General features: G+C 35.4%; 4 protein-coding genes and 1 pseudogene across 7 annotated transcripts; 4 read left to right on the top strand and 1 right to left on the bottom strand.

Annotated features, from left to right (window-relative positions):
* The first annotated feature begins 5,836 nt into the window (after nt 1-5,836).
* LOC121767858 (remorin-like) lies at nt 5,837-7,517 on the top strand. 3 transcript variants are annotated; one of them, XM_042164185.1, is made up of 5 exons: nt 5,840-6,109; nt 6,237-6,260; nt 6,345-6,432; nt 6,764-6,845; nt 7,162-7,517. In XM_042164185.1, exons 1-5 carry the CDS (start codon nt 5,947-5,949, stop codon nt 7,360-7,362), a joined length of 558 nt encoding a protein of 185 aa, XP_042020119.1. In that variant the 5' UTR covers nt 5,840-5,946; the 3' UTR covers nt 7,363-7,517. The 3 variants fall into 3 exon arrangements, with proteins under 3 accessions (XP_042020120.1, XP_042020119.1, XP_042020121.1); XM_042164186.1 differs by lacking the exon at nt 6,237-6,260 and having other exon boundaries at nt 5,837-6,109; XM_042164187.1 differs by having other exon boundaries at nt 5,967-6,264.
* Nucleotides 7,518-7,640: 123 nt separating this feature from the next.
* On the top strand, nt 7,641-9,627 carry LOC121767857 (LIM domain-containing protein WLIM2b-like). The gene is made up of 5 exons (XM_042164184.1): nt 7,641-8,163; nt 8,663-8,762; nt 8,844-8,863; nt 8,967-9,059; nt 9,143-9,627. The coding sequence occupies exons 1-5, from the start codon at nt 8,029-8,031 to the stop codon at nt 9,482-9,484; spliced, it is 690 nt and encodes a 229-aa protein (XP_042020118.1). The 5' UTR covers nt 7,641-8,028; the 3' UTR covers nt 9,485-9,627.
* A 528-nt stretch (nt 9,628-10,155) lies between these two features.
* On the top strand, nt 10,156-13,241 carry LOC121766569 (tetraspanin-10-like). Its single transcript, XM_042162838.1, has 11 exons — nt 10,156-10,403; nt 10,886-10,998; nt 11,093-11,147; nt 11,238-11,293; nt 11,785-11,832; nt 11,988-12,036; nt 12,137-12,220; nt 12,321-12,388; nt 12,473-12,598; nt 12,688-12,763; nt 12,881-13,241. Exons 1-11 carry the CDS (start codon nt 10,344-10,346, stop codon nt 12,944-12,946), a joined length of 801 nt encoding a protein of 266 aa, XP_042018772.1. The 5' UTR covers nt 10,156-10,343; the 3' UTR covers nt 12,947-13,241.
* Nucleotides 13,242-17,935: 4,694 nt separating this feature from the next.
* LOC121767475 lies at nt 17,936-25,106 on the top strand. Of its 2 annotated transcripts, none has more exons than XM_042163745.1 (11): nt 17,936-18,170; nt 19,556-19,705; nt 19,783-19,881; nt 20,385-20,489; nt 21,434-21,550; nt 21,933-22,040; nt 22,401-22,508; nt 22,596-22,691; nt 22,825-22,971; nt 23,709-23,766; nt 23,866-25,106. In XM_042163745.1, the coding sequence occupies exons 1-11, from the start codon at nt 18,090-18,092 to the stop codon at nt 24,855-24,857; spliced, it is 2,061 nt and encodes a 686-aa protein (XP_042019679.1). In that variant the 5' UTR covers nt 17,936-18,089; the 3' UTR covers nt 24,858-25,106. The 2 variants fall into 2 exon arrangements, with proteins under 2 accessions (XP_042019679.1, XP_042019680.1); XM_042163746.1 differs by having other exon boundaries at nt 17,940-18,170; nt 21,434-21,541.
* Nucleotides 25,107-25,752: 646 nt separating this feature from the next.
* On the bottom strand, nt 25,753-26,418 carry LOC121766735 (annotated as a pseudogene).
* Between the last annotated feature and the right edge of the window lie 258 nt (nt 26,419-26,676).

Below are 26,676 nucleotides of genomic sequence, written 5' to 3'. Positions count from 1 at the left end.
TTATAAAGGTAGACTGTACTTGTGAAAAATATCCCTCCACTGAAAAATAATATGCCAAATTTTCGAATCTGAGCAAATCTAATTCAAAGTTTGTGATTTTTCGTACCAATTTTATTTTTCATGAAAATTAGCAAATTTTTGGGAAAGTTAAAGATATTAGAGAGCAAAATCACTTAATTTTTTAACCTAATGGAAAGTGACTAAATTGAGAGAGAAACTTAAAGTTAAATTCATATTAATACTAATTATAGTATTTTTCATAAATAATGTATATCTTTTTTTGTAGTTTTTTGTTAGACTGAATACTGATAGTATTAAATTAACATATTTACTACGTGTAAGTTGTAACTTGTTCAAAAATATAGTAATTGTTTATAATTTGTACTAGTAATTAGGACTACAAATATTTTATTTAAATTTGAATTGATCTATTAATAAATTATTTAGTTATTAACTTAATGGTTGATTAAATACAAATTTAACTATAAAATAAATACTTATATATATATATATATATGTTGATTTTGTTGAATTAGAAAAAATAAGTTTGTTATGGTAAAAATATCTAGATATTTATGAATGGAAAAATCTAGATTTTGTATTAAAAATATATGGATTGTTATAGAAAAAATTTAACATATTATATTGGAAAATTCAAATTAGGATACAAGAGTCCTATAAATATGTGTGTTGTAAATATTTGGATAGGTTTGACAAGTCAAATTTTCTTTAAGTTTACCCAAATTGCCAGATTTCCTAAATCCTTTTCATAATTTTCACTACTTTGTCTTAATTTTTCCAAACAAATTAGGCCTATATAGTTAACCCACTTTAACACAAACAACAACATAGGTAGGGGGAGGAAGAATATAAAAATATTGTGTTTGTGCATCAAATTGGTAAAAATTCAAATGTTATTAAGGTTCAAAGTTGTGCTGATTTTAGGGCTGCCAATTTGGATATTCGATTCGAAACCTGAAAATATCGATTTGTTATACCTAATACATGAACCCGATTCCTTTCGGTATCCAGTACTCTATTTTTTTAAAAAAAATAGAAATATTGGTGAGGGCCACTGCTGAGATTCGGGCCACGGCTCTCTGCGGTGCCAGAATGTTCCAATTAACCGGAGAATTACCGCACAAATTGGATGGAGAGACCATCCAGTAGGATGCCAAATCGTTGCCATAGGGAGTGGCACCATCCCTGCCTCTGCCTCAGTCGGCGGCGACAACGCAATTTCGCAATAGGCCAGCTCGATTTCGTCGGGCCTTCACCAAAAAATTGACGATTTAGGCCTATGACTGGGGGAAATTTGGGAAGGACTCACTTGGGTTGTGGCTGAACTGATTCGAAAAGTGGAAATGATTTGGGGTGAATTGATTTGAGAATTGAGAAATTAATTTTTCTAAATTGTTGTAATTGTGATTTAAAATAAAATAAATTAAAAATTTACTGGTCAAAATCGGGTAATACCTGATACCCGAATAAAATTAGAAATTATCCTACCCAAATCCATACCCATATGAAGCAAGTCATATATCATGTACTCAAAAAAATCAAGTTAGGTCAGGAATATTCAATACTCCCCCCGTCCACGAATATGAGTCTCGTTTTTTCATTTTAGTCTGTCCGCGAATAAGACTCTCATTCATTTTACTAATAGGTTCCCACATTCAATTAATTCATTCCACTCAAATTTCATTTAAAACTAATATATACAAGTGGAACTCATATTCCACTAACTTTTTTCCACCCACTTTTTCTAACATTTCTTAAAACCCGTGCCACCAAAAAATAGGACTCCTAATGGCGGATGGATGGAGTAATCAATACCAAGTCCTAATTGATTTATATTTCACCTAATTGATTTATATTTCATTTATTAGGTATATATAAGTTTTGTTGTGATATGTAATTTTCGAAATATCAAATTGATTAAATTGGAAAATATGGAATTTGTGGTCAATAGTCACTACACTTCTAGGTCAAAGATAAGACATGGGAAAAGTACCTACTTCTATTCATGCAGATAAGTGAATGAAGTCTGCAAATTATTTTATTTGACCTTAGAGATTGTATGCACCTACAAACTCTATTCCTTGTAAATCTTACTTAATAAATTATCAGGTAAAGATGGATCTAGAATCAGTTTACCAACTTAAGAATGAGGAGAAGATATTTGTGTCTTGTCTATGTGCAAGTTAAAGGTTCCTGTTTTTGCATCCTTATACTTAATTTTATTCATACAAGTATCATGAAGTGTGCACATATGCAACCACTCTCATTATGTTATTTTTGGGTCGAGTATTATTGAGTGTGTACATGGACTGCCTTTCTTAGCATGTTAATAATCAAACATGTATAGGCGAAAACACCAATAATGATGATACCTTGATTTGACTATCATACCAGTCTTCATAGTAGTACTATTTAAAAAAGGCTCATTAGATACCTAAGCTAACCCCATATTATGTTTCAGGAAGGAAAGAGGCTTATGCGTTTTAGTAATATGTGTATTTGATACTGATTTGGGTAGGAAAAAAAGTAGTAGTAGTAGTAGTTAGCTTAGTAGCTGAAGGGTTCAAGTTCAACCAATATACACTATAGGACCATATTAAGGACTCTGTATCTCAGTATCTGTATGGGAATATTTGCAACTTTTCTTTGGAAAGTTAAGTCTGACACTAGGTCATTGAAAGGCTTTCATTATGTAACCATGATCCAATATATATCAGGTGAATCTGAGTTCGGTCTTTGGTTTGTTGATTTTTCATATTGTTGCAAAATACTTACAAAGCTCTTGTTTGGATATTAATTCCTACTACAAAATATTGGACTAGAACAGTAAAAAGTTATATGTTGGGTTGCATGAGTCGAATTTTTTTTAAAAAAACTTTATTTTCCAGCAGTATTTTCAACTGATTGTTGCTTTTAGTTTAAGTGATCTTTATGCTTTTTTTGGAGAGATTATTGCATTGCATTTGCATACATTTGAGATATTTTCAACAATTCTACTATCATTCTGGTGCTTAATTAGTCGTACAACTACATAAAGATCTCATCCTTCATGTTTCATCTATACACAAACAAAATACTTGTCCAATCATCATATTCATGCTTTTAGAATATTATGGTATTTTCGGTTTCATTTAAGATTAAGTTATAATATTATTTTAATTAGAAGGGAACGCCTATTACTAATCATCGAATGATTATCTATTTAGAATTAAGTTGCAAGATTCAATCTCATATAGCATCCGCATCGGTGCTTGTGGGGAAGGACGGCGCCCGTGCCGTCGGCACGGCATGCCCCTGTCCGCCGATGGCACGGCTCTGCTCGATACATCGAGCACGTCCGTGACGCTGAGCAGGGCGACGTGACGCGTTTCTATTGACCAACTGCAATGACGTTGGCATTTTCTTTTCTTTTTTTTTTAAAAAAAAAGAAGCAAAAATAATACCAAAAATAACAAAAAAATATTTCCGGATTCCCAAAAATATAGCCGTTATATTAGCGTTTTTCTGAAATTTTTTTGAATTTTTTTTTTAAAAATTTAATCCAAAAATCATCTATAAATACACACATTCATCATCTATTTTTTCATACAACTCATCTACATCTTCCTCTCTCACTCAAACCCTTTCTAATTTTTAATTTTTAGGATTTTAATTAAGTAATTTTTAATTTTTTAGTAATTAGTAATAGTATTTTGGGTATTTTTAATGCATTTTAATATTGTGGAAATTTTTTTATTTTAATTGAATAATAGAATGATGGGACCCTTGAGCATGTCCTTGCGGAAGAGCATGAATGTGAGTGTTATGCTTTTGCCAAAGAGCCGAGAGTAAAAAATGAATAAAAGTAGGTCCGGGTCCACATTCATGCTCTTGGCAAACAGCATGGATGGGGATGCTTTAAATCAAACATATATATATTTAATTAGGAGATAGTATAATATTTTAAACCGAGCGATTCCTAGTTGGAGGGCCCTTTGATGATGGGCTCAATTCTAATAGTAACTCTCTAGTTAAATTAAATATGGGTACTGAATTTTCACATCAACAAATCTAAAATAAACATAAATAACCATTGGGTCAATTTGTCAACTGAGCATATATGGTCGGCTAGACTAATTATCTATTTAATTATCACTACTATTATTAATATATAGTTAATTACTAACAGTAGTACAGAAAGCAAAGTTTTAGGCAATCAATTACATTGACTTCTAAAACAGGTACACCCAATCAAGTGACGCCACTGGTGAGAAGTGATCAATCTTAATTATTATATTAATAGAATACTACTCCCTCCGTCCCACTTGAATTCGTCACAAATTTTTAAAAAATAAAGAAAAGTTGATTAAAAAAAGATAGTGGAATGTAAATCCTTAATTAGAACATATTCTTGGTTGTCTATTTCCAACGGAGCTTAGATTAGAAAAACTGAATAGCCAGTGAGAGACATTTCAAGAATAAAACCTTAAGGTCATGTTTGGTTGTCAGGATTCTATCTGGGAAAGTAATCTGATTCCTTAAATTTTAAATTCCTGTGCTTGTTTCCGTTTTTAATCAAACTAGGAAAGTAATCAAAATCCTGAAACAAGGAAAGTTAGTACAACTTTCCAGGATTCTGAATCCTAACTTTTCTTAGGTATTTTTTTTCCCAGTTTTAGGATTCTTACATATTTAATGCAATATAGTACAGTTTATTATTATTATTATTATTATTATTATTATTATTATTATTATTATTATCATCATCATCATTATTGTTATTATTTATAACAATGTTTTAAAAATAATTTAAAAGTATAAACCATACTTAATTTCAGGATAATAAATAACTATAATTCAAATTATCATAATTACAACTATATTATTAATATTTATTTTTATTATCATAATAATAATTATTATTTATTAAATAATTAAATATAATTATAATTATAAAATAATATAATAATTATTAATTTATAAATTAGTAATTAACAATAAAATTGTAGTGAAATTTTAAATTGTAAAATTTATTCAATTAAAAATTAAGTAAATATAATTATAATAATAATAATAATCTTATTTATTATTATATTATTATATATTATGATGTATAATCCATATTTAAACTATCCATCGTAATAATAAATAAAATAATATAATTATTATCATTTGTAATTAATAATTTATTAAATAATATGTATTATTATTTTTTATAAATAAAAAATGATAAGTATATTTTTAGTTTAGTGTTTAAATCAAATATATACTTTCAAATCTTGATATTTTCCAAACACGGGAAAGTAAAGTTATTAGAAATCATATTCCCGGGATTCATTTTCCCAGGAATCGTTTTCCTTGCCAACTTTACTTTCTCGCCAACCAAACATGGCCTAAATATCTATGTCACCTAAATCAATTTCTGACGTTGAATATCAATATGCCACTAAACTCCCAAGTGCGACACGAAATAATGTGGATATAACTGATTAATTAAAAACTACACAAATCTTGTCATTGATTAAATCTGAAAATATTTTTTTTGGAAAAAAAATATTTTCTTCGGCGTCTCTCTCTTCATGTAAGATGCTCCACCTGTTAATGGAGTCATTGTTTCTTTGATTTTATATTTTTGTAGACTTCAACTTCACATATGCGATTAGTCTATTCATGATTTTTTTTTCCACTATAAAACTAATCCAAAGAAATTCTAATATTTTCTTTTGAAAAGTTTCATTCTTTTCTCCTTTTCAAAAAAATGCGAGCTATATTCAACCGAACTTACCAATACTATGATGTGATGTGACCACCTTATTTTGGCATTTTCCAACTGCATAGGTATCCTATTTTCACCCACCTTCCAAACCTTGCTTTTACTCACTCTTCATCTCCAATTCTTTATCTCACATCCCACTCTTTAAACTCACACTTCACAAAGAGAAAGAGATGGGAGAAGAAACAAAATCGGTGAATGGGAAAGATGAATCAACAGCAGCAGCCACAGTTTTGTCTGCTGAAGAAAAAGCAGATGATAGTGAAAAACCAATCACCCAATTTTCATTGCAGGATTCTCAATCATTAATCTCTTATCCACCTCCTACTTCTTTAAGTATTTCTCTTTATCTTTTTGTTACATGTGACTCTTTTGAAGATTATTACTATTGCATTAGATTTTTTTATAGTAAATGATAATTTTTCTATTCCTTTTGTCAAATAAATGTTGTTGGGAAATTAAGCTGCAGGGATGCCCAAGGACAGGGGTGGGTAATTACTATTACTAATCTTTCTTGGATTTTCCTTTTTTGGGATTTATTCCAATTGCATCTATGGTTTTCTATGTTTAGATGCTGTGCTTGCAAAAGTGGAGATTGAAAAGAAATTCTCTCTTATCAAAGCATGGGAAGAAAACGAGAAAACAAAAGCTGAAAACAAGTACTACTACACTACTCTCTTTTACTCCTACTATTTAGTTTGTAGTAATTTAAATCTTTTAACTTTTTATAATAGAATTTGTATGAAGGGGGCCCTAGAAATAAGTTGTAATATTAATTATAAATGAAATTTGAGAATGTTGTGATCATAAGCGTTTAAAAGATGGTGCTGTGATTACATTATTTTTAAAAAACTGCAAATTCATATAAAAATGTTGTCTTGTTTATAGCATTGAACCCTTTTATGGTCTATGTCAAAGCAAATAGACTACTTGTTGTGTTCAAATAATTATATTTGATTAAAAGCAACAAATTTTTTTACTATGATTCAGGGCACATAAAAAGTTATCAGCCATAGATGCTTGGGAGAATACCAAAAGAGCAGCTGTGGAAGCAGAACTGAAGCAGATTGAGGTAAGGATTTCTGTCTCAGTTTTACCATCTACAATAACTTCTTAATTTTCTTAAGTTTTTCTTCTTTACTAATACAGCCTGTTGTATTCTGTGTTTTCATCAAAACTGAAATGTTTATGGAAACAGAATATGTGAAAAATATTAACCAACCATACATGACCAAAAATTATTAATATAAAAAATAATTCAACTCTAGATACCATGAGATAAAAAAGATACTATAACCACTAAAATATGGTACTGTAAAAAAGATACTCCGTAAAACAATAATCAAGACTGATCCATAATTTACTTTGATGAATTAATTAAAAAACAGGAAAAGTTTGAGAAAAAAAAGACAGAATATGCAGAGAAGATGAAGAATAAGGAGGCTTTAATTCATAAGGCAGCTGAGGAAAAGAGAGCGACGATTGAAGAAAATCGCAGCAAAGACTCTTTGAATGCAGAGGAAATGGCTGCCAAATATCGAACCACAGCCACCATACCCAAGAAATCGTGTGCATGCTTTACTTTCTAATTCTGCTTTCTCATCCATTGCACTTTTATTTCATGTTTTAGGCCTACTTTTCTCTTCATTGCTTCAGCTTTTGGTAGTTTCTGCTTGGTTTGTTATTACTGTATGATATATTTGGATCACTCTGTATAAATTATAACTCTTTAATTCTTTTTTAAGTCGGAATATATTATTATGTTATAATGCTACACAACAAAATTTATACACTTATCTAATTCATCAAAAAAATCATGATTTAATTCAATGGAAGTTTTTTTCTCGTACATCTACTTGAAATTTTATTCATTTCACTATCATGACAGGAAGAGCTATTTACCTGTGAATTGGGCAAATACTATAGATTAATTTAGTGAAAAAAAATCTCTCTTTCATCATAGTATATTCTTTTGTTTTATTTCAAGGGTCCTACTCAACTAAGAATAATCGTATCCACTAACATATTCGCTATTTTCCGTATATAATTTGAAGTTTCAATAAAAGTAGCTCTTCCACTCCATTCCCTTGATATTAGGCTAAATTTGTTTGCTCCACTAATATTTTTCTCACTTCATTTTTAGCCTCATAATCAAACATATTAAGAACAAAATGAGATCAATTCACTTTTCAAAAAAACATTTCTAATCCCTTCTGACTATTTATTAGTTTTAGTAATTCTTCAACAAAAAGAAAATGGCAGGTTATGGGACAACGCAGAAATGCAAATGTTGTGATAAAACTGTACATTTTGTAGAGATGATGTCCGTGAATGGAGTTCCATATCATAAGTCATGCTTCAAATGCAATCAATGCAATGGACGTCTCTCTGTATGATTCTTCGTCTCTATATATTTTCAATCTTGTATACTAAAAAATCTCAATATGTTATGTTATATATTTCATATGCATGTGGTGTATGTTTACTAGTATTAAAATAAATAAGCCATTTACCCCTTATATGGGACAAACATAGTTTCAATATGTCCTATCAATTGCACATACATATTACCCCCTCCGTCCCATAATAGATGACACACTTGGGAATTGACACGAGATTTTAGGTGATGTTGTTTTGTGTGTTAGGTGGAGAGAGAAAATAGTATATTTATATTAATGTGAGAGTGAGCTTTTTCTAAAAAAAATAAATATGACATCTTTTGTGGGACAAACTAAAAAGAAAAGTGTGACATCTATTATGGGACAGAGAGAGTAATAATTACTTATTTTTTAATTGAGCCTATCATCAATAAAATCTTTTATAAGATGAGATGATTGTCTCTACAAAGTCTACAAGAGATAAATAGGAGTAACATGAATGTGTTTGCAGATGAGTAGCTACTCTGCTGTGGATGGAGAACTATACTGCAAGCCTCACTATGAACAACTCTTCAAAGAAAGTGGAAACTACAATTTTAGCAAGTCTCCAGGTTAGCTTTTTCCAAACACTCAATTAAAAAAATAAGTAATTATTACTTAAAAGTTTAATATTTTAAATTTATTTCCTGCAGCAAAACCAGCAGAATCACAGGTACATGTAATTGATTATCATATCCAGTGTATTTAACCCCATACACTTTGCATAAGAATGAATGAATAAATAAATAAATAATACTGTATGTAACTAAATGCAGAATAAGACTACCCCTAGTAAATTCTCTTCCATTTTCTCTGGCACTCAAGAAAAATGTGCAAACTGCAAGAAGACAGTGTATCCATTGGAGAAGGTAAATTGTTGATATTAAGTCATTTTGAAGACAAAATTAAGTTAATACTAGTACATACAAAACAAACATTGTTGTATATATAGATAACAGTGGAGGGTGATTTCTACCACAAGAATTGCTTCAAGTGTGCTCATGGAGGGTGCATCATCACACCCTCATCCTATGCTGCTTTGGATGGAACAGTCTACTGCAAAATCCACTTTGCTCAGCTCTTCAAGGAGAAAGGTAGCTACTCCAATATCACTAAGAAGAAGAATGCTGGAGATTCCACGCCCAACGACTCTGAGGCTGAGCCAGACAATGACCCCGAGCCTGCCTCTGCACCCGAGGATGAGGTTGTGGCTGCCGTTGAGGCTGAACCTGAACCCGAGCCCGAGCCTGAGGCTGATCAACCGAGTGGATCACCCCAAGCAGTTGAGAATTAGGGAGGGAAGACAACAATTTATATCATTTTCTTGCCTTTTTTGTTATTGTTTTCTAATTTATTTCGAAATTTCATCCAATTTTATTGCATGTATGATTTTATATTTCTCAGGATTGCATAGGGTCACAATTGATTAAGAATGTTTGCGCGTATGTAATAAGTAGTATCTTATTAGCTCTTTATTTACAATTTGAATTCATTTAAACTTTTATCTCTTTATATTTTATTTCATCTACCTAATTACTCCATATGTATGTAGGATTTTACTAAATTGAAAAGTTGTTGGTGTTTACACGACATAAGACTCGTTGGATAAGGCTGATTAGCCCAGATAAGGGTTATTTGGGCCTTGATTGGAATTTGGAAAGAAGCCAAACTTTTGATTTTAATACTAATTTTTTATTAGAAATACAATTATTTAATAAATGTAATTGTTCTTACAGTTACTCAAACGAGGACAGACAAGCACAAGTCGATGGTCAAAAAAATTCTCGACTTTGGATTAAAATTATTTCATATGACAGCACAGTTTACTAAAAACCTTGAACAACTCCTTCATTTCTGTCGTCTTATTTCGGAAGCTGGTAACTGAGCATGTGGGCATTTGTTTCCTCACCCCAAACTACCCTTCTCTCACACCCCAAATCTCCAAACTACCCTCGCTTTTCGCCCGCGGCCTTCTCCCTAAAATTGAAAAGAATGATGGCAAATTTGCCCGTTTGTCCTGACCTTTCCTTGTCCCTATCCATTCTCTTGCTTGTTGCTTCCACTCTGCAACCGCCATTACTCCCATTTCTAAAGTGTCCATCTTTTGCCTTGTGTGTGGAGTTCTTGACATTGAGAGAGGTGCGGAGAAAAAGATGAGTTCAGAGGCAGGAACAAGTACTTTTGTAATCCGATGGATCAATTTTCTGACAATGGTATCACCTCCTTTGAATGTTCAGCTATGTTAAAAGACCCTTCTTTTCACGTGGGCTTCTGATTTTAATTTATTTTGTAGCTTTTTGATCGACCCATTTTTAAAAAATGGGTTCTTGCAGCGTGTAACTAATGCTTTAGTTTCTGCAGAGCAAGGGAAATCATGCCACCTCATTTGATTTCAATTGCTTCATAATCGTCGTTGAAGTGGATATATTTATGTGTATTTGTGTTGAATATGATGCTTCATTATGTTTTTCGCATTGTTGGAGGCTAATTCCTATTTTGAGAAAATCGTGGATGCTTCATTTGGTTAACCTGCTTCTTTAATTTTTACCTTCAAAACTTATATACTACATATACTAATACACAATGCTGACTTGAAAATTTTGGAAAGTCTTAATAGGTGGATAGTTATAATGCCACCGATTCTTCCTTTACTATTGCCTATTTTTTAAAGCTGTGGTGTTCAATGTGTTTTTAGTTGATAGCTGTGGGCATTGTTGGTTTTGGGGTGTGGATGAACTCTCATCATGACAGTTGTAGGAAGTCTCTTACACTCCCTGTTATAGGACTTGGCGCCGTTATCTTTGTAGTGTAAGCTTTCGTTATTCTATAACTTGTTCTTTACTGGCTAGAATCCGAAACTTATCTTACTTGTTGCCAATTAATGTGTTGTTCATCTTTTCAGATCAGTTGTTGGATTTTTGGGTGCATTGAAGAACAATTCAATATTGTTGTGGATTGTATCCTTACCAGCTTCTTGTTTGCCTAATTTTCTTTTCTTGCTCTCTTTTGTACTTATGCTCAGTTCTTCCTTAGCGTTTACTTTGCAGTATCTCATCTTGCTTTGCATTATACTGGTGGCGATTTTGCTCTTTACGGTCTTGGCGTGAGTACCCTCATTGTGGAATTCCGTTATAATCTTTTGATTTGCTAGTGGTTATTTCCAAGTAATAGATCTTACTGGAATATCTTCCGCAGTTTCTTTTCCAAGCTTGTTTGAGTTTATCTTTTGTGTTATCACTTATTTGAGCCCTTCACACACTATTTGCTTTCTAATTTGAGAGATCGAAATGTCTATCAATTAACACTTAGTTTGGGAGGTCTTGTATTTACTGTACTTACTTGAATAAGGTTTTCTACAACTCGGCTTTAGTTTTTCCAGAACTCTTCAAAATTTTATTATTCGAGGAGAATTGGATGTAAGCACAATATCTTCAATTTTACTTTTATTAAGCTATGACTGCTCGAAATTCTTCTCCGTTGTTGGATATTTGTACAGACTTTACCATAATCTGTTTTCATATTTTTTTAGAAGCCACATTAGACTACCATTCACTAAGAAGTAGTATGAACTTATCTTCTGTGTCGTTGCTGCAGGTTTATAATAACAAACAATGGCTCTGGTCATAACGTCGAAGGTCTCAGGTATGAGTCGTATGACAACTTACTAGTTACTACTTAGTTCGGCTCTTTTTTCCTTCTTGTTATTGCACACTCTAGTGTTGTTACCCCGCTGTTCACTTAAGTGCTCGTTGCATCTCACTCCTTATCAACTAAGATATCAACTACTCCCGATTTAGGTATAAGGAGTATCAGCTTCAGGATTATAGTTCCTGGTTTCTGAAACAAGTAAGCTTCCATTTACACATCATAGAAGGTTGGCAATCAGCATTAACCAAATCGAATCATGAGTAGAAGTCATGTTTTCCACTTTCCACCTATGTTTCAGCTTAACAATTCTCATAACTGGGGACAACTGAAGAGTTGTCTTGTCAGATCAGATGATTGCAATAACCTTTCCAAAAAATACAAGGTTATCATGTGACTTTTAGTTCCCACCATCTTCTTCTTATTTTTATTGCAAATTCATTTTTTCACAGTCCGATTTTGTGTTTCTGACCTGCATGTTGCAGACTCTCAAGCAATACAAATCCGCCAAATTGAGCCCCATTGAAGCGGGTTGTTGTCGACCACCATCTGAGTATGTTTTCTATTCTCTTCCTTTTTTCGCCTTTGGCAAGCTACTCTCCACTGGTGACGTATTGGTATCATCTTTTCATATCAGGTGTGGTTACCCTGCTGTCAATGCCTCTTTCTATGACATGAGCTTCCACCCGATAAGTTCCAACAAAGATTGCAGGCTCTACAAAAACTCTAAGGCTACCAAGTGCTATAGTTGCGACTCCTGCAAGTATATACCTCTAAACTTCTTTCCATATTCCTCTTTATATGCCAATAAAGTCTTACAGGTCGTTTCATTCCACGTTACCAACAACCAAGGGCTGGAGTGGCACAATACATGAAAGTCGAGTGGAGGGTTGTTGCAATCTTCAACATTATTCTCTTCGTGGTCCTGGTAATAGCATGTTTTCTTTTTGGTCGGTTTTCAATGATTTGTTGCTTACGTTGTTTCTAGAGAAATTGCTTTCTTATCTAATTCCTTTTCCTGTATTTTCTGCTCATCTCATTGCAGTCGACGATCTACTTTGTTGGGTGCTGTGCAAGACGACATGCTTCCAGGAGTAACTCCAAAGTGTGAAAAGGATACGAAGTCCAGGCATTTTGTCCAGGCGAATTAACATTCCCGACATCTCTCCTAGCCATTATTGTGGAAACGTGGACACAGATTACTGATTCGCGAGGTATCACAGAAAGCCAGATTCATTATTCGCTTCATCATATTCACATTCCAGGTCTAGGCCAGTTGACCATAAAACGATGAGAGCTCATATTACTTTATTGTATTTGAGATTGCCAAAATGAGTTGTGTTGTGCCATGTACATTGGTGCTACACTTTTTAAATACATCATTCGATTCATTGCTTGATACGACATTCATTTTTCCACGTTTTCTTGAAATCTTGCTATGATATATAACCTGATCAACTAAGTAATCCCCAAAACATTGTTGAGGTATGAATGCTATACATGATCATAGACAAGCCCATAATCATGGCGGCAATCAGGGCAACACGAGTTTCTGGTGGCCATCCAGCGGTAAATGCAGTGCTTGTGATAAGCGTGGCCGCAGGTAGGTAGCATTACTAAACCCTCGCCTTCTTTGAACTCTTCCAAGCATATGTGACAATCTGTGAAGTGAAACTTGCCATCTGTCTGCGGGAATATTATCTCTGGAAACGAGTCTATTATTCGTGTGTCAAGTTTCCTTGTTGCTGTTGTGATATGTTCGTCGTGCTGTACTGCTGCAGCTTCTGCTTCTTCGTTTCTGTGTCTGCATCTTTGTTTTCTTAGGTAGACGAAAATGACGAAGATCAGTGTCATTATAGTGTATCCTAGGATGAATATCAGAGCCCTTTTGTAGCGTCGTTTCGCTTCTTTCTCGTCGTTTCTGATCTCTGCATCGCCCGCTTTGACTACGTGGTTTAGGAAGGGTAGAAGTAGCCAAAGTGTTGGTATATAAACCTGATTGAAGGTATGGTACCAAAAACAAATAAGGACACACTGAAATCCATTAATTACTCGTAATTTCCAGTATTTGAAAAAAAAAAAAACAGACCTGTGATATCGTATGACGATGCATCTCTTTCTTTTGTATCAGTTTTTCTTTTTCTCTTTATGATGACATAATTATATACCTTGAAGCATAAAAATTTCTATGAAGATCGAAATTTGTTGAGTGAGGGGAAAAGGAGAAACAAATGTTTCAAAGATGAGAATAAATTGTGAAATTGTGTCGGAAGCTGACACATTTATGATCATGTTGTATTTATAGTTAATATGGTGTTGACAAATTACAGCTAATAAGTGTGAAAAATAGATGCCAACTTCTTGAGTTGAGACTTGAGAATATCGAAATTGGGGACATATATACACATGAAATGATGAAAATTCAGTGTGAAGGCGATTCATACTATATTCGAATCTAAGGGCATATTTAGTACACCATCTCAATGTCATCGAATGTAGGAAACTAGGAATCACTAATTGACAAGAAAAATCAATGCAACATCACTTTGTGAGGATTTAATAAAGTATTGATTGAAAATTGATGTTAGGTATTGATTGAAAATTGATATTAGGACATCCACAGTGGGGCGGATGATAGCGCGCCCGATGCACTGTGGTTCCGGGGACGATAGGGCATCGTCCGCGCTATTGTCCGCCCACTGTGGGCGCCGCGGACGATGCAACGCGTTTTTGTTTTGTTTTTTTTTTTAATTCAAAATTTGTTTATTTAAACCTCGATTGTCATTCTATTTTTCATACGTACATTTCTCGCATCTCTCATTTCTCTCATCTCTCACGTTTCTCCATCTCTCACAAACCAAAATGAACCACGACGACGACCGGAGTTCCTCGGAGGACGGTGGTCCGACCTTGACTCGAGCCTTAAATTCAGTCGTGCACGACGCAATGGCGGAATGCTTAGCCATAATGCAATGCGAGGAGGCGGCAGCGGCGGAGCAGATCCCCAGGCCTATTCGAGGTCGGACGTTTGTCCGACGCGACCACGCCGCAGCTCACGAACGTCTACATACAGACTATTTTGCCGAGCAACCACGGTGGGGCCCGACTGTTTTCCGCCGCCGTTTTAGAATGCCTCGTTACCTTTTTCTCAGCATTGTCCAGACGTTACAGTCACGTGATGAATACTTCCAGTATCGGGAAGATGGCATCGGGAGACCCGGACTTACGCCGTTGCAAAAGTGCACAGTTGCACTCCGTCAGTTGGCCTACGGCACCAGCGTTGACATGTTCGACGAGTACCTCCACATCGGGGATACAACAGGCCGCGAGTGCCTGAAGACATTTTGTAGGGGAGTTGTGGAGGCCTACAACGACACATATTTGTGAAAGACAGCTTTAGATTGCCAGGGCCTAATGAGAATGCGCGAGACGACGCACGGTTTTCCTAGTATGCTATGGAGCATCGACTGTATGCACTGGGCGTGGAAGAATTGTCCGACGGCGTTGAGAGACCAATTCACTAGTGGATACAAGGGCAGCCACCCAACGATGATCCTTGAAGCCGTTGCTGACCATCGGCTCTGGATCTGGCATGCTTACTTCGGTGTAGCCGGGTCGAATAACGACATCAACGTCCTCAACTCATCCACCCTCTTCACCGAGCAATGCAACGGCAACGGCCCGGCCATCGAGTTCACCGCCAACAGGCGCCAATACCACATGTGGTACTACTTGGCCGATGGCATATACCCAAGGTGGCCTGTTTTTCTGAAGACGATCAGCTGTCCAATTGGTGAGGAGAGAGTTTTATTTAAGCAAAAGCAGGAGGCGGCGCGGAAGGATGTGGAGCGGACATTTGGTGTGCTCCAAGCACGGTGGGCAATAATGAAAGGGCCGGGGCCGTCTTTGGTTCAAGGAAGCCCTCGCCGATGTCATGTATGCGTGCATAATCTTGCACAACATGATAGTCGAACATGAAGGTGGGAGCATCACTGATTGGACCGATGACGAAAGTGCATCTAGCTCCTCCAGCAAGGTGACCGAGCCCCCCGCTCGAGGATTACCGACAGGCTTCAATGAGGTTCTATCTAGACAGGCCTCAATGCGCAACCAACACGACCATGCGCAGCTCATGAACGACATGGTTGAAAAAGTGTGGGCCCGTAACCGCCGTCGCTGAGTTTGCGTATTTTTTTTGTAATCCGTATTGTAATGTATTAATTTTATAAATGAAATGAAGGTTTTTCCCAATTTTTGTAGTTATTTAAGTATTCAAATAGAAGAAAATGCTTAGGGCACCCCACTGCAGGTGGAAGGGCAGGAGGATAAAATACTGACGTGGCGGTGCATAGGGCGGGCTTTAGGGCGCCCATCCGTGGCTCTTAGTCATTATAAAGTAACTTATACCAGACTCTAATTTAAATAAAATATGGTTCATTTTCTAATGGTCTAGTAAAACATTTTAATAATTTGAAATCATAAATAGGGTGGGCTTTAGGGCTCTTGGTCATTATAAAGTAACTTATACCAGACTCTAATTTAAATAAAATTTGGTTCATTTTCTAATGGTCTAGTAAAACATTTAAATAATTTGAAATCATAAATGTTTCTTATGACTATTATACCCTTGTGGCCCTATTAGAGTCGAATCACTATCTTTCGGCCATCTCTATAGAAACACAAAAGAGAAGTAGTAATGTAAAATATTTGAATAATACTACTAATAATTTATTATTATTAGTTTTATATAGATTTGAATATTTCATCATAAAATGCACAATTATTGTTGTTATCAATAAATTTTATATTATACTTGGCCTATTTATCATTTAACTTAGAGTTAAGGATATATATAATTTTTAGAGTTCCTATATTCATATTTATTTTTTATACCTTTTTGTTTTTTTCTAGTATTTCAATAAAAATAGAAGGAATTAATTGATATAAATAAAGTGCACAAAGGCCAGAGCCCCCCAGCCCAGCCCATAGGAAAAGGATCATTGGTGTGGGTCTTTGCATTGGGCCTTCTATGCATATGGCATTTAGATCCAAGTTACCGTACTTCTCTCTCAATAAATAGGTAATTAAAATAAAATTATCACATAAACTCGCAACTCTGATTCTCAGTCACATGTTCGTCTACTACTTTTTCTTCATTTCTCACCAATAGTGGCGGCTATACCTTTGGTTATATTTGTAATACATATATTAGATGTAAAGCTAACATATGGAATATTTAATACGGTTATACAGTCACAGTAGATTTTTTTAATTACTATAACAATGGTTATTAGAGTTGTATAAACAAACTAACGATTCAATAAGATTGAAAATTTTCTTTAGTTGGATCTCTGACTCTCTGAGACTATCCATCCACATTAACTCTTTGGAAATTAATGTAATCTTCACCCATTTTTTTATTAGTAGAGGAAAAATAAACATTGAGGATTGAATCCTAAGACATTTTATTATTTAGTTTTTTATGCTTTAATATTTACAAATAGATAGCGTAATATTTATTTGTCGTGCATTATTTCATGGATTTTGTTAAAGTCGGTAAGATAGATTCACATCACAATCTATTAAATTTTGTAATGTCTGATTTCCCTCATCTGAAATCCGAGGTCCCAATTATAATTTGTTTTTCGATTTTCTGATCTTTTATCCTTGAGTGCTTTTAAGATTTTTTTCCAGTCGAACTCTCCAACTGTAGCAGAGTATATATAAACACGTGTATCCTATCAACACTTTTTTGGCGGGTTCTCCAGCAAATTGAAGTGAAATCGATACTCAAGCCTGCGAAGAGACGAAATCTTGATGAAGAGGTCGCGAGGAGGCTGTGAATTTTGGCGGCTCCTCAATAAATTTATTGCTAGGGTTAGATGAGGATAATATAGAAAATAAGAAAAATATATGAGAATATATTTATGGTATTACAAGCTATTCTTAAGTGCCTAAAATCCAAACTAAACCTTCGAATTTAAACTATAGAAACCATAGAAGTAAAACCAAATAATAGAAATATTTCTCTCCTGCCATGAAAAGGGAATCACTAGCCCTTCCTTTTCTTGAGAAACCATAAAGGCAAACCAAACTAGCCCTAAGGGTTTGGACCGACTCACCCACCTTTCTCAATTTCAATTTTCAACCAATATAAATATAGATTCTCCTCTATTTCCCCACAAACAAAATCTTTCTCAATCAGACAATTTCCGACCTTCACCAAAGGGTTTACTCTCCGAATTTTGGCGGAAATGGTCGTTGCGGACTCGCCTGAGTGGCTTCCTCCTGGCTTCATGGTCAAGGCTGAGTACAGGTCTGGGAAGAAAGTTAAGGTAATCACTTGGTTTATTATTTTCAGCTTGTGTGGGAAATAAAATTAGAAATTTTAGTTTTCACTGTGCATGACTTTGAGTTGCTAAATTTGGTGAACTGTTGGGTGAAAAATGGAAAGGAATCTTGGTTTTTGCAAGTTCGTAATTGAATCCGTGGAGCTATTGTGCCTATAAAACTATATGGCTTTGGCATCTTCCAATCAAAATTAGGTTTTGTATTGTTACTCGACTTGGTTGAATTGAATGGTTGCATGTCGAAGTGGGAGCAGCTATATTCACTTGAATTTAATTCCTATTTGCCTTGTGTTATGTTGATTGATTTAAAACCGAGGCATACGAATGCTTGGTGGTGTAAAGTTGTGATTTTTATGAGCTTATACATATTGTAGAGAGTATGTAAGGTGAAACTTTTATTTGTTTTTATTGTGTTGGGATTACATGGTGAGAGAGAATTGGTGGATTGGCTACTTTAGTTCCCGTTCTTTCAGCTTGTAGAAATATGCTAAAAAATTTGAAGCTGTCATGTGCTAGATTGTTATAATTTGGTCGGTAGTTTATTATAAAGGCGAAGGCTATAAACTAAAAATTTGGCGGTGCAATTTATAAGCAAGCTATTGCCTCTTAAAGAATCCCAGTACTTATGAGTTTCCTTTGGCATATGCTGGGAGGAGTACGTTGTATTAGAATCTCATTAGCCACATATTGATCCAACAAGATTCTGAATTAGCCATGCAGCACTTTAAAATTGCAGTTATTTCTGTGGATATGGAGCGAGTGTACTAATGGCAACATATATCCCAAAGTGGAATATATGCTTTATACTCCCTCCGTCCCCCATTAATTGTCCACTTTGGTTCCGGCACGGGTTTTAAGAAATGTGAAGGAAAGTGTGTTAAAAAGTTAGTGGAATATGGGTTCCACTTTTATTTATTGGTTTTATAATAAAATGTGAGTGGAATAAGTTATTGGAATGTGAGGCCTACTTACCATTTATGGTAAAAGTGAAAGGGAACAATTAATGGGGGACGGATGGAGTACTATATGTAATTGGATAGCGAGGGAATATAAAACATTCTAGAAATGATCCACGGTCCACCTGAAAAGGAGGGTGTGTTGATTGTTGGCTGGTGGATGAATTTCATTTTCTGTATGGTACCCATTTAGGTTTATCTTCGTGCGATATTTTGCGGATATAGTCTTGAAGAAGGAAAAGGTGATGTCAATTTGAAAAATTAGAACTGATGGGTCACGTGATGGTTGGGGGTTCAGACCCTCACCCGTCCACTTCTTCCAACTGTAAAATGATTCAAATATTTGAAAACTATAATAACAAAAATAAAAAAAATTAAAAGAATTCTTACTTACTTGATGTCTTAATGTTGCAGTACTATCTCAATGTTGCAACCGGTAAGAAATATAATTCCAAGAATGAGGTCATTTGTTGTGCCAAAGAAAACAACAATATTCTGCTTGTTACACCTCAAACGAAAAGTGCCGATGACAGTGGGCCCTCCTCAATTACCAAAGTTGATGTGGTAGATTTTTACACTAATTGATTGGAGATTTCTATTCTTCTGCACATTTGTTCCCTGTCTAAATGTACCTTTTATAGATAGCAGAAAAAACAAATGATTCTGCATGGTTGCCTAATGGATGGACAGTGGAAGAAAGAAGTAGAAAGAGTGGCTCAACAGCGGGATTATCTTACAAGGTCTGTGTCATACATAATGAGAAATTCCGTTTTTCAATACTTACCAATGTAATTCCTGTATTGGAATCTCTTAAGCTTGAAAGAACACTATTGAGAAGGCTGCTGAATTGCCAAATTTCTTCAATTAGTCATTTTTATACCTTTTGATAATAAATCTCCTTTGTCATGTGCCTTTAGCTACCACACTTGTGTCGGTGTAGGTTAAGTTTCTCTTGGATATATGCATCAGATGGGCTCAGCAGTTTTTTGGGACTAGGGACTAGGGGCATGAATTTATGTTCAGCCTCTATTATATTTTGTCTCTCCTTACCTTCATGGTGTAAACCTATTTCTTGGGCATTCTTTGAAGGGGTTTCTTAATATAATTCTCTGTTTTATTATGAAGTTCGGCTACAAGTTAGCTTTCATCTTTATTTTTAGTCATTTACTGCTACATCGTTCTACTTACACTCAGTATAAACATTGAATTACTTACATGCCTGCTCATTCTTGTATCCTTGCAGATATATACTGAATCGTCAACTGGAAGAAAATTTTATTCTAAGGCATCTGTCACTCGATACTTGGATAACATAGCCCATACTGACATCATGACTAAGCAAAATAAAGTATGCACTGGATCTTTTAGTAAATCATTGCTCTTGAATTGATTTAATCCTATATTGCTCATGTAGTGCATTTAGTCCCTGGTGAAAGATGTAAAGTTGAACATTTTTTTGTCAATACTGAATTGGATTTGTCGCCAACACTTTTGGGAAAAAGATAAGGGAAAATATTAGTGAATAATTTGTAACTTGCTAAGGTCAATCTTGGTGACCAATCTCCAAATGGTTTATGAAGGTCTTGCCCTTTTTATGAGAGGATGAAGGTCCTTCTCTTATTAATATAGTTCACATTTAATCTATGTAGTTGTTAAAAAGAATATATGTTCTTTTTCAGTGACAAATTAATAAGCTGAAGTATAATTATCTTAATATTAGGGATAATTGCTAAATAAATCATGACTTTTGCCATATTTCTGCAAATTCTAAAATGTTAAAATAATACCACCACTGCACCACTGCCTTTCCATTCGAAGCAAAGTGTACATTCGTAATTCTATTTAGTGTTAGAACAATAGCATTTCATTAACGAAACTAGCTGTTTCAAGGACAATTTGCTGACAAAATTGGGATGTTGAATTTGCTAAAAATAATCATCAGAAGGTGGTATTATTGCAATGCTTCAAAACTCATGTCGTATTTGCAAAATAAGCAAACTATTATTGATTTATCTACCGATCATCGATATTTTTTTTGCGTGGTTCCTTCACATATTTAGTTTGCTTCAATATATATACTGTTTGTTCATTTTTATTTGTCTTGAGATAAGAGAGAAAATATGCATTCATTAGTTTACGTTTTTTAGTTATAGTTGATAGTTGATTTTAGGAGACACTAGATGGATGCTTCAATGGTAAAAGTTTGGTTTGTGATTTGATAGTTTTCGAGCATCGATTCTTGATGTTTATTGTTTTCATCTTATAATTTTTGGATGCTAATAATCTTATCAGATTGACAAAGTGGATGAGCCACTCATAGACACATCTCTGCAGATATCACCTGTCAGAAATACTGGTAGCATTTCTGTAAATAAAAGGAAGGCCGACTCTCTTACAACGGTTTGTGCTGTAATGACCTCAGATACTTACAAAGATCTGATAGGAACATTTATTATTAATAATAAGCTTTTAGATTCAATATTTCTAGATTAGCCTTTGAAAGCACGACGTGCATGAACTGCCACATTTTGGATCATAGACTATTCACATAAAGTTTGTTTCAAATAAAAAATTATTTCATTAATTATTTGTACTTGAAGTAAGTAGTAACAGGTAGGTGATGGACTGAATGGTTCATCAAATTTAAGTTTACAGTTTACACTTTTGGAGATACTAGATTGATGCTTCATTTGTTGAATTCACTTTATGATTCCTTTTGCTAATATTTCATAGCACTATTCTATGATATTCTACTCTCTTCTAATATATGTTTGGGTGTTCATCTTTTCAGATTGATAATGTGGATGAGAATGTCCCAAAGCAGTCTCCACAGATCCAATCCATGACAAATAATGATGCCGGCCATGAAGATAGAAGGAAGGGAAACTCTCTTGTAAAGGTTTGTGCTTTGATGAGCTCTATATGTATCCTAGATCTAATAGAACCATACTACTGTTTAGTCTTTAATGCATTGAGGTTTTCTAGGTTAACTTTGAGAGCAAAAAAAAGCCCCTTACCTGCCTCATTTGTCAAGTTATGTAAAGTTTGCTTTAAATATATGGTTTTGTATGTCTTATGTTACTCTTCATTGAGATAAGAGAAGTAATAGATTGATTTTTATTTTAAAGTTGTTCAGTTTTACAACTTTTACTACTCTATAGAAGCTAGTATATGGATGCTTCATTTATTGAACTTTATTTTGTGTTCCATTTGGCAATTCTTCTCATAGTATTGATTCTGTGTTACTTAATTCTTTCAGATAGACAATGTGGGTGAACCATTTCCAGAGATGTCACCACAGGTCGTATCCATGACCAATAATGATGGCATTCGTGAAAAGAAAAGGAGGATCAGTTCTTTTGTGATGGTTTGTGCTGTGATCAGTTCAGTACTTACTCTAGATCCGATAAAACTATCCAATGAATTTCGCTTCTGACATATCGAGGTTAAGTAGGTAGCTATTGAGTGGTCAACTGATAAGGACCTGCCTGATGGCTGGATAAAAGAAATCAGGACAAGCAAATCTGGGGATAGGATAAGAAAAGATCCGGTAATTGATTTGTTTAACCTTTTATTAGCTCTTCAAAAAATTTCTCAATTTCCTTTCGACAATTTTGACATTATTTATGGTGATATCCTGTTTGCGTTTTCAAAATCTCATGTGTTATCATATTACTATGCAGTTTTACACAGATCCGGTCAGCGGTTACATGTTTCGTTCTAAACCAGATGCCTTGCGATATCTGGAAACAAATGATATTGGTAGCTGCGCCTGCAAACCCCGGAAAAGGGAATTGGATGATATCAAATCAATTGAGAACATAAACCTTGTGAGTTTTCTTGCTTGGTTATCCTCATCTATACATTTTGGTGCATCTCCCCTGTCCAGTCTTCAATTCCATGGTACACTAGGGCCACAAATAGATCCATAGGCATATGAATTGAAGTTCATTTAAATGTGAAATTTCTCCCAATTATCAAAAAACCATTAGTCGAAATTTTATATACAAGTTAAAGCACATGGAAAGTGATGACACATAACTTTTGATGTGATGCTTGAAATCCCGTATTCCATCATTTCAGGCCATTTTAATATTGTACTCCTATTACTTAATTTTCTTTTAGAATTTTCATTCCTTTTCAAAGCAGGGTTTTTTTTAGTAGGCTTATAAATATATGTTTATTTGTTTTATGAGGTAACTTATATTGTTATGGAGTTTTCAATAAAAAACTGTTTTTCGTGAAGGAGTGTTGTCTACAGATTTTTTTATGTGTTAGATGAGGATGGGTGTCTTTGTGTAGAAATTTATTCCAATTCATATGGATAAAGTGTTTTGACACCATTATTGTTTAATGTGTGTTGGAAGCTGCCCAATTAAGAACCAGAATGCAAAATGTGTGCGAAGATGTGGATAGACTTTAGTGGTATCGTTTTAATAAGCTATACCGCTAAAACTGTCATGCTTTTTATGTGCATCTTTGTATTTGTTTTTCCAACTTCATATTCTTTTTCCTATTACACAATTGCTGGCAGAGTTAGTTTTTGAAATACCTCTTTTCTGTTCAGTCTTCAACTCCAGCTAAGCTCAAGACACGGCCTTTTCTTGGTGAAGAGTCAAATGGTGGTAAGAATAATCTAGTAAAACTAGCTATATTTAATGCTCCTTGTTAACCTTTAATAAACTTGTGTAATTCTGATAGTTCGATTGAATTGTCTTGTGCAGGTGCAGAAAGTTCGGGTACAAAGGTTCCAGCAGAATTGGACACCAACACTTTAGAACGGGAGCAAGTTAATCAAGAAAATTCTGTCAAGAGTGCCAAAATAGGAAATAAGATTGAACCAGAAAATGATGTCTCTAAAAAGGCCGTTAGAGTTATGGCCGTAGATGCAGCTACGAGCTCCCCTGTGGCTGATCCCTCAACCAATCAGCAGCTTCCAGAAAGTGGCCGTAGAATTAAGACCGGCTCAAGAAAACCCAAGAAAAGAAGGGAGAGCAGCAGCACGCCAACACGAACTTCGAAAAGGCTTGCAGGTTCTAAACCTGAGATGAAAATCAACTTGGATTTGAACAAACCCTCTCTAACGGCTGCTCTGAGAGGATCAACTGCTAAAGTAGTTGTTGCTTCTCCAATTGCTCCACTTAAGGCTTCAGATATTTCTCAGTCATCAAATATCGAGCCAGCCAAAGAGGCTGTCGAGCAAGTAGTTATAGGCATGGAAACTTGTCAAGATGCTAATCAGCCGAAAGAAGTTGAAAAGCCTACGCCTACAGAGGGCTCAACTATTCCAGCAGAGCAGCCAGGTGCAACAGGGGCAGCTGGTACGAATCCATTCGTTGATGGTCAACAATCACAAGTTTCACAGCTTTGCTATGATTTTGGGGACTCGTGGACTAATCCGTTGGAATTCGCCTTGAAGACTCTGACTGGGGAGTTTCCGATTGAGGATACCCTGACATTTCCAAGTTGCTTAAGGGAGCCGTTGGACGCCACTTTCAAGGAGGCTGATTTGTGGTTGAAGCAATCAAATTTTGATGCTCCCGTTAACTTCCAAAGCGAATTTCCACCCCATTCTGAATCATCGAAGAAACAAAATGGTGTTGATCCGTCGTCAGTGTCATTCTCTGGCCTGGGCTTCAGTTCTTGCGGTGGCTTCAACTTCCAGCCTAGCACAGAGGTGGGGAAGAAGGATTCGCAGACCAAATTTAACCCTTAGAAGAAACAAAAGGAAACAGCATGCCGGACCAATGGTTGAATTTTTTGTACTAGCGCATGTGCTTAAATATAAAATCGTCGTGTTTGATTTAACTGATAGTACTATAAGTGTAGATGTTTTGGTGTACGTCGACGCAATTATGCAAAACTATGAATCAGTGTGGTCCATGTAAAACTACAGTGTTTTCTGTGAATACTCCCAACTGTGATGGAACATCTTTTGTTAGATAGTCATATTTGATATTTGGAAGGGTTGTGTTGTGTTGTGTTGTGTAACTATTTCAATCGTGTGTTTCTTGATTGGTATTTACGACTATTTATAGCTTGGGTCATCAATGTGTACTTCTCAAGTCCTAAAAACGGCCTAAAATATCAACATGGCTTACAAGTTACGTGTCCGATTGTTATTGTGTCAACATTCAATTAATTAGTATTATCTACATGACACGATAGTTATGTGGCAAAGTTTAGAAAATAAACAGAAATTAACTTGTTACGAAATTATTTTGTCCTCTTTGAAAAGGGCACGAAAACACGAAAGGTGGTGAACCTAATTTATTAATTTCTGCAATCTGCAGTTCAAATAAGTATTACTATAAAATGAATTTACACGCGTCAGAAAAGTATTGGAGTTCTCATCCATTGTTATTTTCATATAAAAAAGGTAATTTCTGTTTTTATGCTTGTACTGTTTAATCCCATTTCATAGTATTATTATAATGTACAACTTGTATAAGCCCAAATTGAGTTGTTTCATTTATAACGATTTAGATCATTTGTCCCATAAATAATCTCCGCAGTCCAGTATCAAACATGTATTGTCTCATGGTTTCATGGCTAAACAAGTGTTATGGAGTAGAAAAATGAAATGACTGAAGGCGTGGTGGGAGCGAGGAAATATAAATAAAACTTTATTATTTCAATCTGGAACAAGTACAAGGGGTCTTGTACATACACAACATACCACATCACTCACATATAGATTCAGAGCTAATGAAACCACCCTGAACAATTATTATTTAGAGTATAACACAGATGAATTAATTAATTCACGGGCAGAAGATAACCTTATACACGGTGCACGGGTTGTTACACCCCCCCGGGGCCCTGAGCTCGGCCGGGCACTCCCCTTTGATGTTGGCCGTACACCGCAGGTTCTTGCACTCGCCGGTGTTGACGGGGCTGAACTCCATGGGGATGTTGAAGCCGTGGACGAGCGAGATTTCGACGAAGTCGAGGTTGTTGGGCTGGTTGAGTGCGAACTCGGCCAGCGTGTTGGGGGCCTGTCCGTACCCAGTGCACTCGATGGCGCCGCTGTTGCAGTCCCCGGTCTCGCACCGCCCCCCCATTGCAGTTCGTGCGCCCCCACACGCGGGCATGGACGGTGCCAGGCGGGACGTTCACCTGCCACGACCCAGGGGTGGCGAGGAAGGCCACGTGGCCGCCGCCCACATGGGGTAGCTGCAACGGTTGGTGACGTCGACGGTGGCGGCGTGGGAGGAGGAGAGGAGGGCGAGGGCCAGGGCCAGGATGAGGGAAGCTGGGAAGGTGAAGGGAGGCATATTGTTGAGATGAGTTGTGGTGTGAAGGAATGGGGGTTATTTATAGAGAGGATTCGCATGCATGGATTGATTGCGTAAGCATAACGAATTTGGTATATTAATTAATCAATTAGACATTTCAAATGTTATGACTTTTCTTACTATAAAATTCACCATTCAAATTTTATGTCGTTGTTACTTATTCAAACAATATTGCTAGAGTAGTAGAGTGGGATTCTATGCTACCAAATCAGCGCCGGTCCTGAGGTTCCAAAGACC

This window comes from Salvia splendens, chromosome 15, assembly GCF_004379255.2.
Source record: "Salvia splendens isolate huo1 chromosome 15, SspV2, whole genome shotgun sequence".
Classification (NCBI taxonomy): domain Eukaryota; kingdom Viridiplantae; phylum Streptophyta; class Magnoliopsida; order Lamiales; family Lamiaceae; genus Salvia; species Salvia splendens.
The sequence above is the reverse complement of the archived record's forward strand: the minus strand, read 5'-3'. Positions and strand labels throughout refer to the sequence as shown.

Bases quoted from the DNA above. Each gene is read 5' to 3' on its own strand.
- LOC121767858 (XM_042164185.1), top strand. From the start codon at position 5,947: ATGGGAGAAGAAACAAAATCGGTGAATGGGAAAGATGAATCAACAGCA. The intron at 6,110-6,236 runs GTATTTCTCTTT...TGGGAAATTAAG, and splicing joins TCCACCTCCTACTTCTTTAA to CTGCAGGGATGCCCAAGGAC. The intron at 6,261-6,344 runs GTGGGTAATTAC...TTCTATGTTTAG, and splicing joins AGGGATGCCCAAGGACAGGG to ATGCTGTGCTTGCAAAAGTG.
- LOC121767857 (XM_042164184.1), top strand. From the start codon at position 8,029: ATGGCAGGTTATGGGACAACGCAGAAATGCAAATGTTGTGATAAAACT. The intron at 8,164-8,662 runs GTATGATTCTTC...ATGTGTTTGCAG, and splicing joins AATGCAATGGACGTCTCTCT to ATGAGTAGCTACTCTGCTGT. The intron at 8,864-8,966 runs GTACATGTAATT...AACTAAATGCAG, and splicing joins CAAAACCAGCAGAATCACAG to AATAAGACTACCCCTAGTAA.
- LOC121766569 (XM_042162838.1), top strand. From the start codon at position 10,344: ATGAGTTCAGAGGCAGGAACAAGTACTTTTGTAATCCGATGGATCAAT. The intron at 11,148-11,237 runs GTATCCTTACCA...TTTACTTTGCAG, and splicing joins ATTCAATATTGTTGTGGATT to TATCTCATCTTGCTTTGCAT. The intron at 12,389-12,472 runs GTATGTTTTCTA...TTTTCATATCAG, and splicing joins TGTTGTCGACCACCATCTGA to GTGTGGTTACCCTGCTGTCA.
- LOC121767475 (XM_042163745.1), top strand. From the start codon at position 18,090: ATGGTCGTTGCGGACTCGCCTGAGTGGCTTCCTCCTGGCTTCATGGTC. The intron at 18,171-19,555 runs GTAATCACTTGG...TTAATGTTGCAG, and splicing joins GGTCTGGGAAGAAAGTTAAG to TACTATCTCAATGTTGCAAC. The intron at 22,692-22,824 runs GTAATTGATTTG...ATTACTATGCAG, and splicing joins ATAGGATAAGAAAAGATCCG to TTTTACACAGATCCGGTCAG.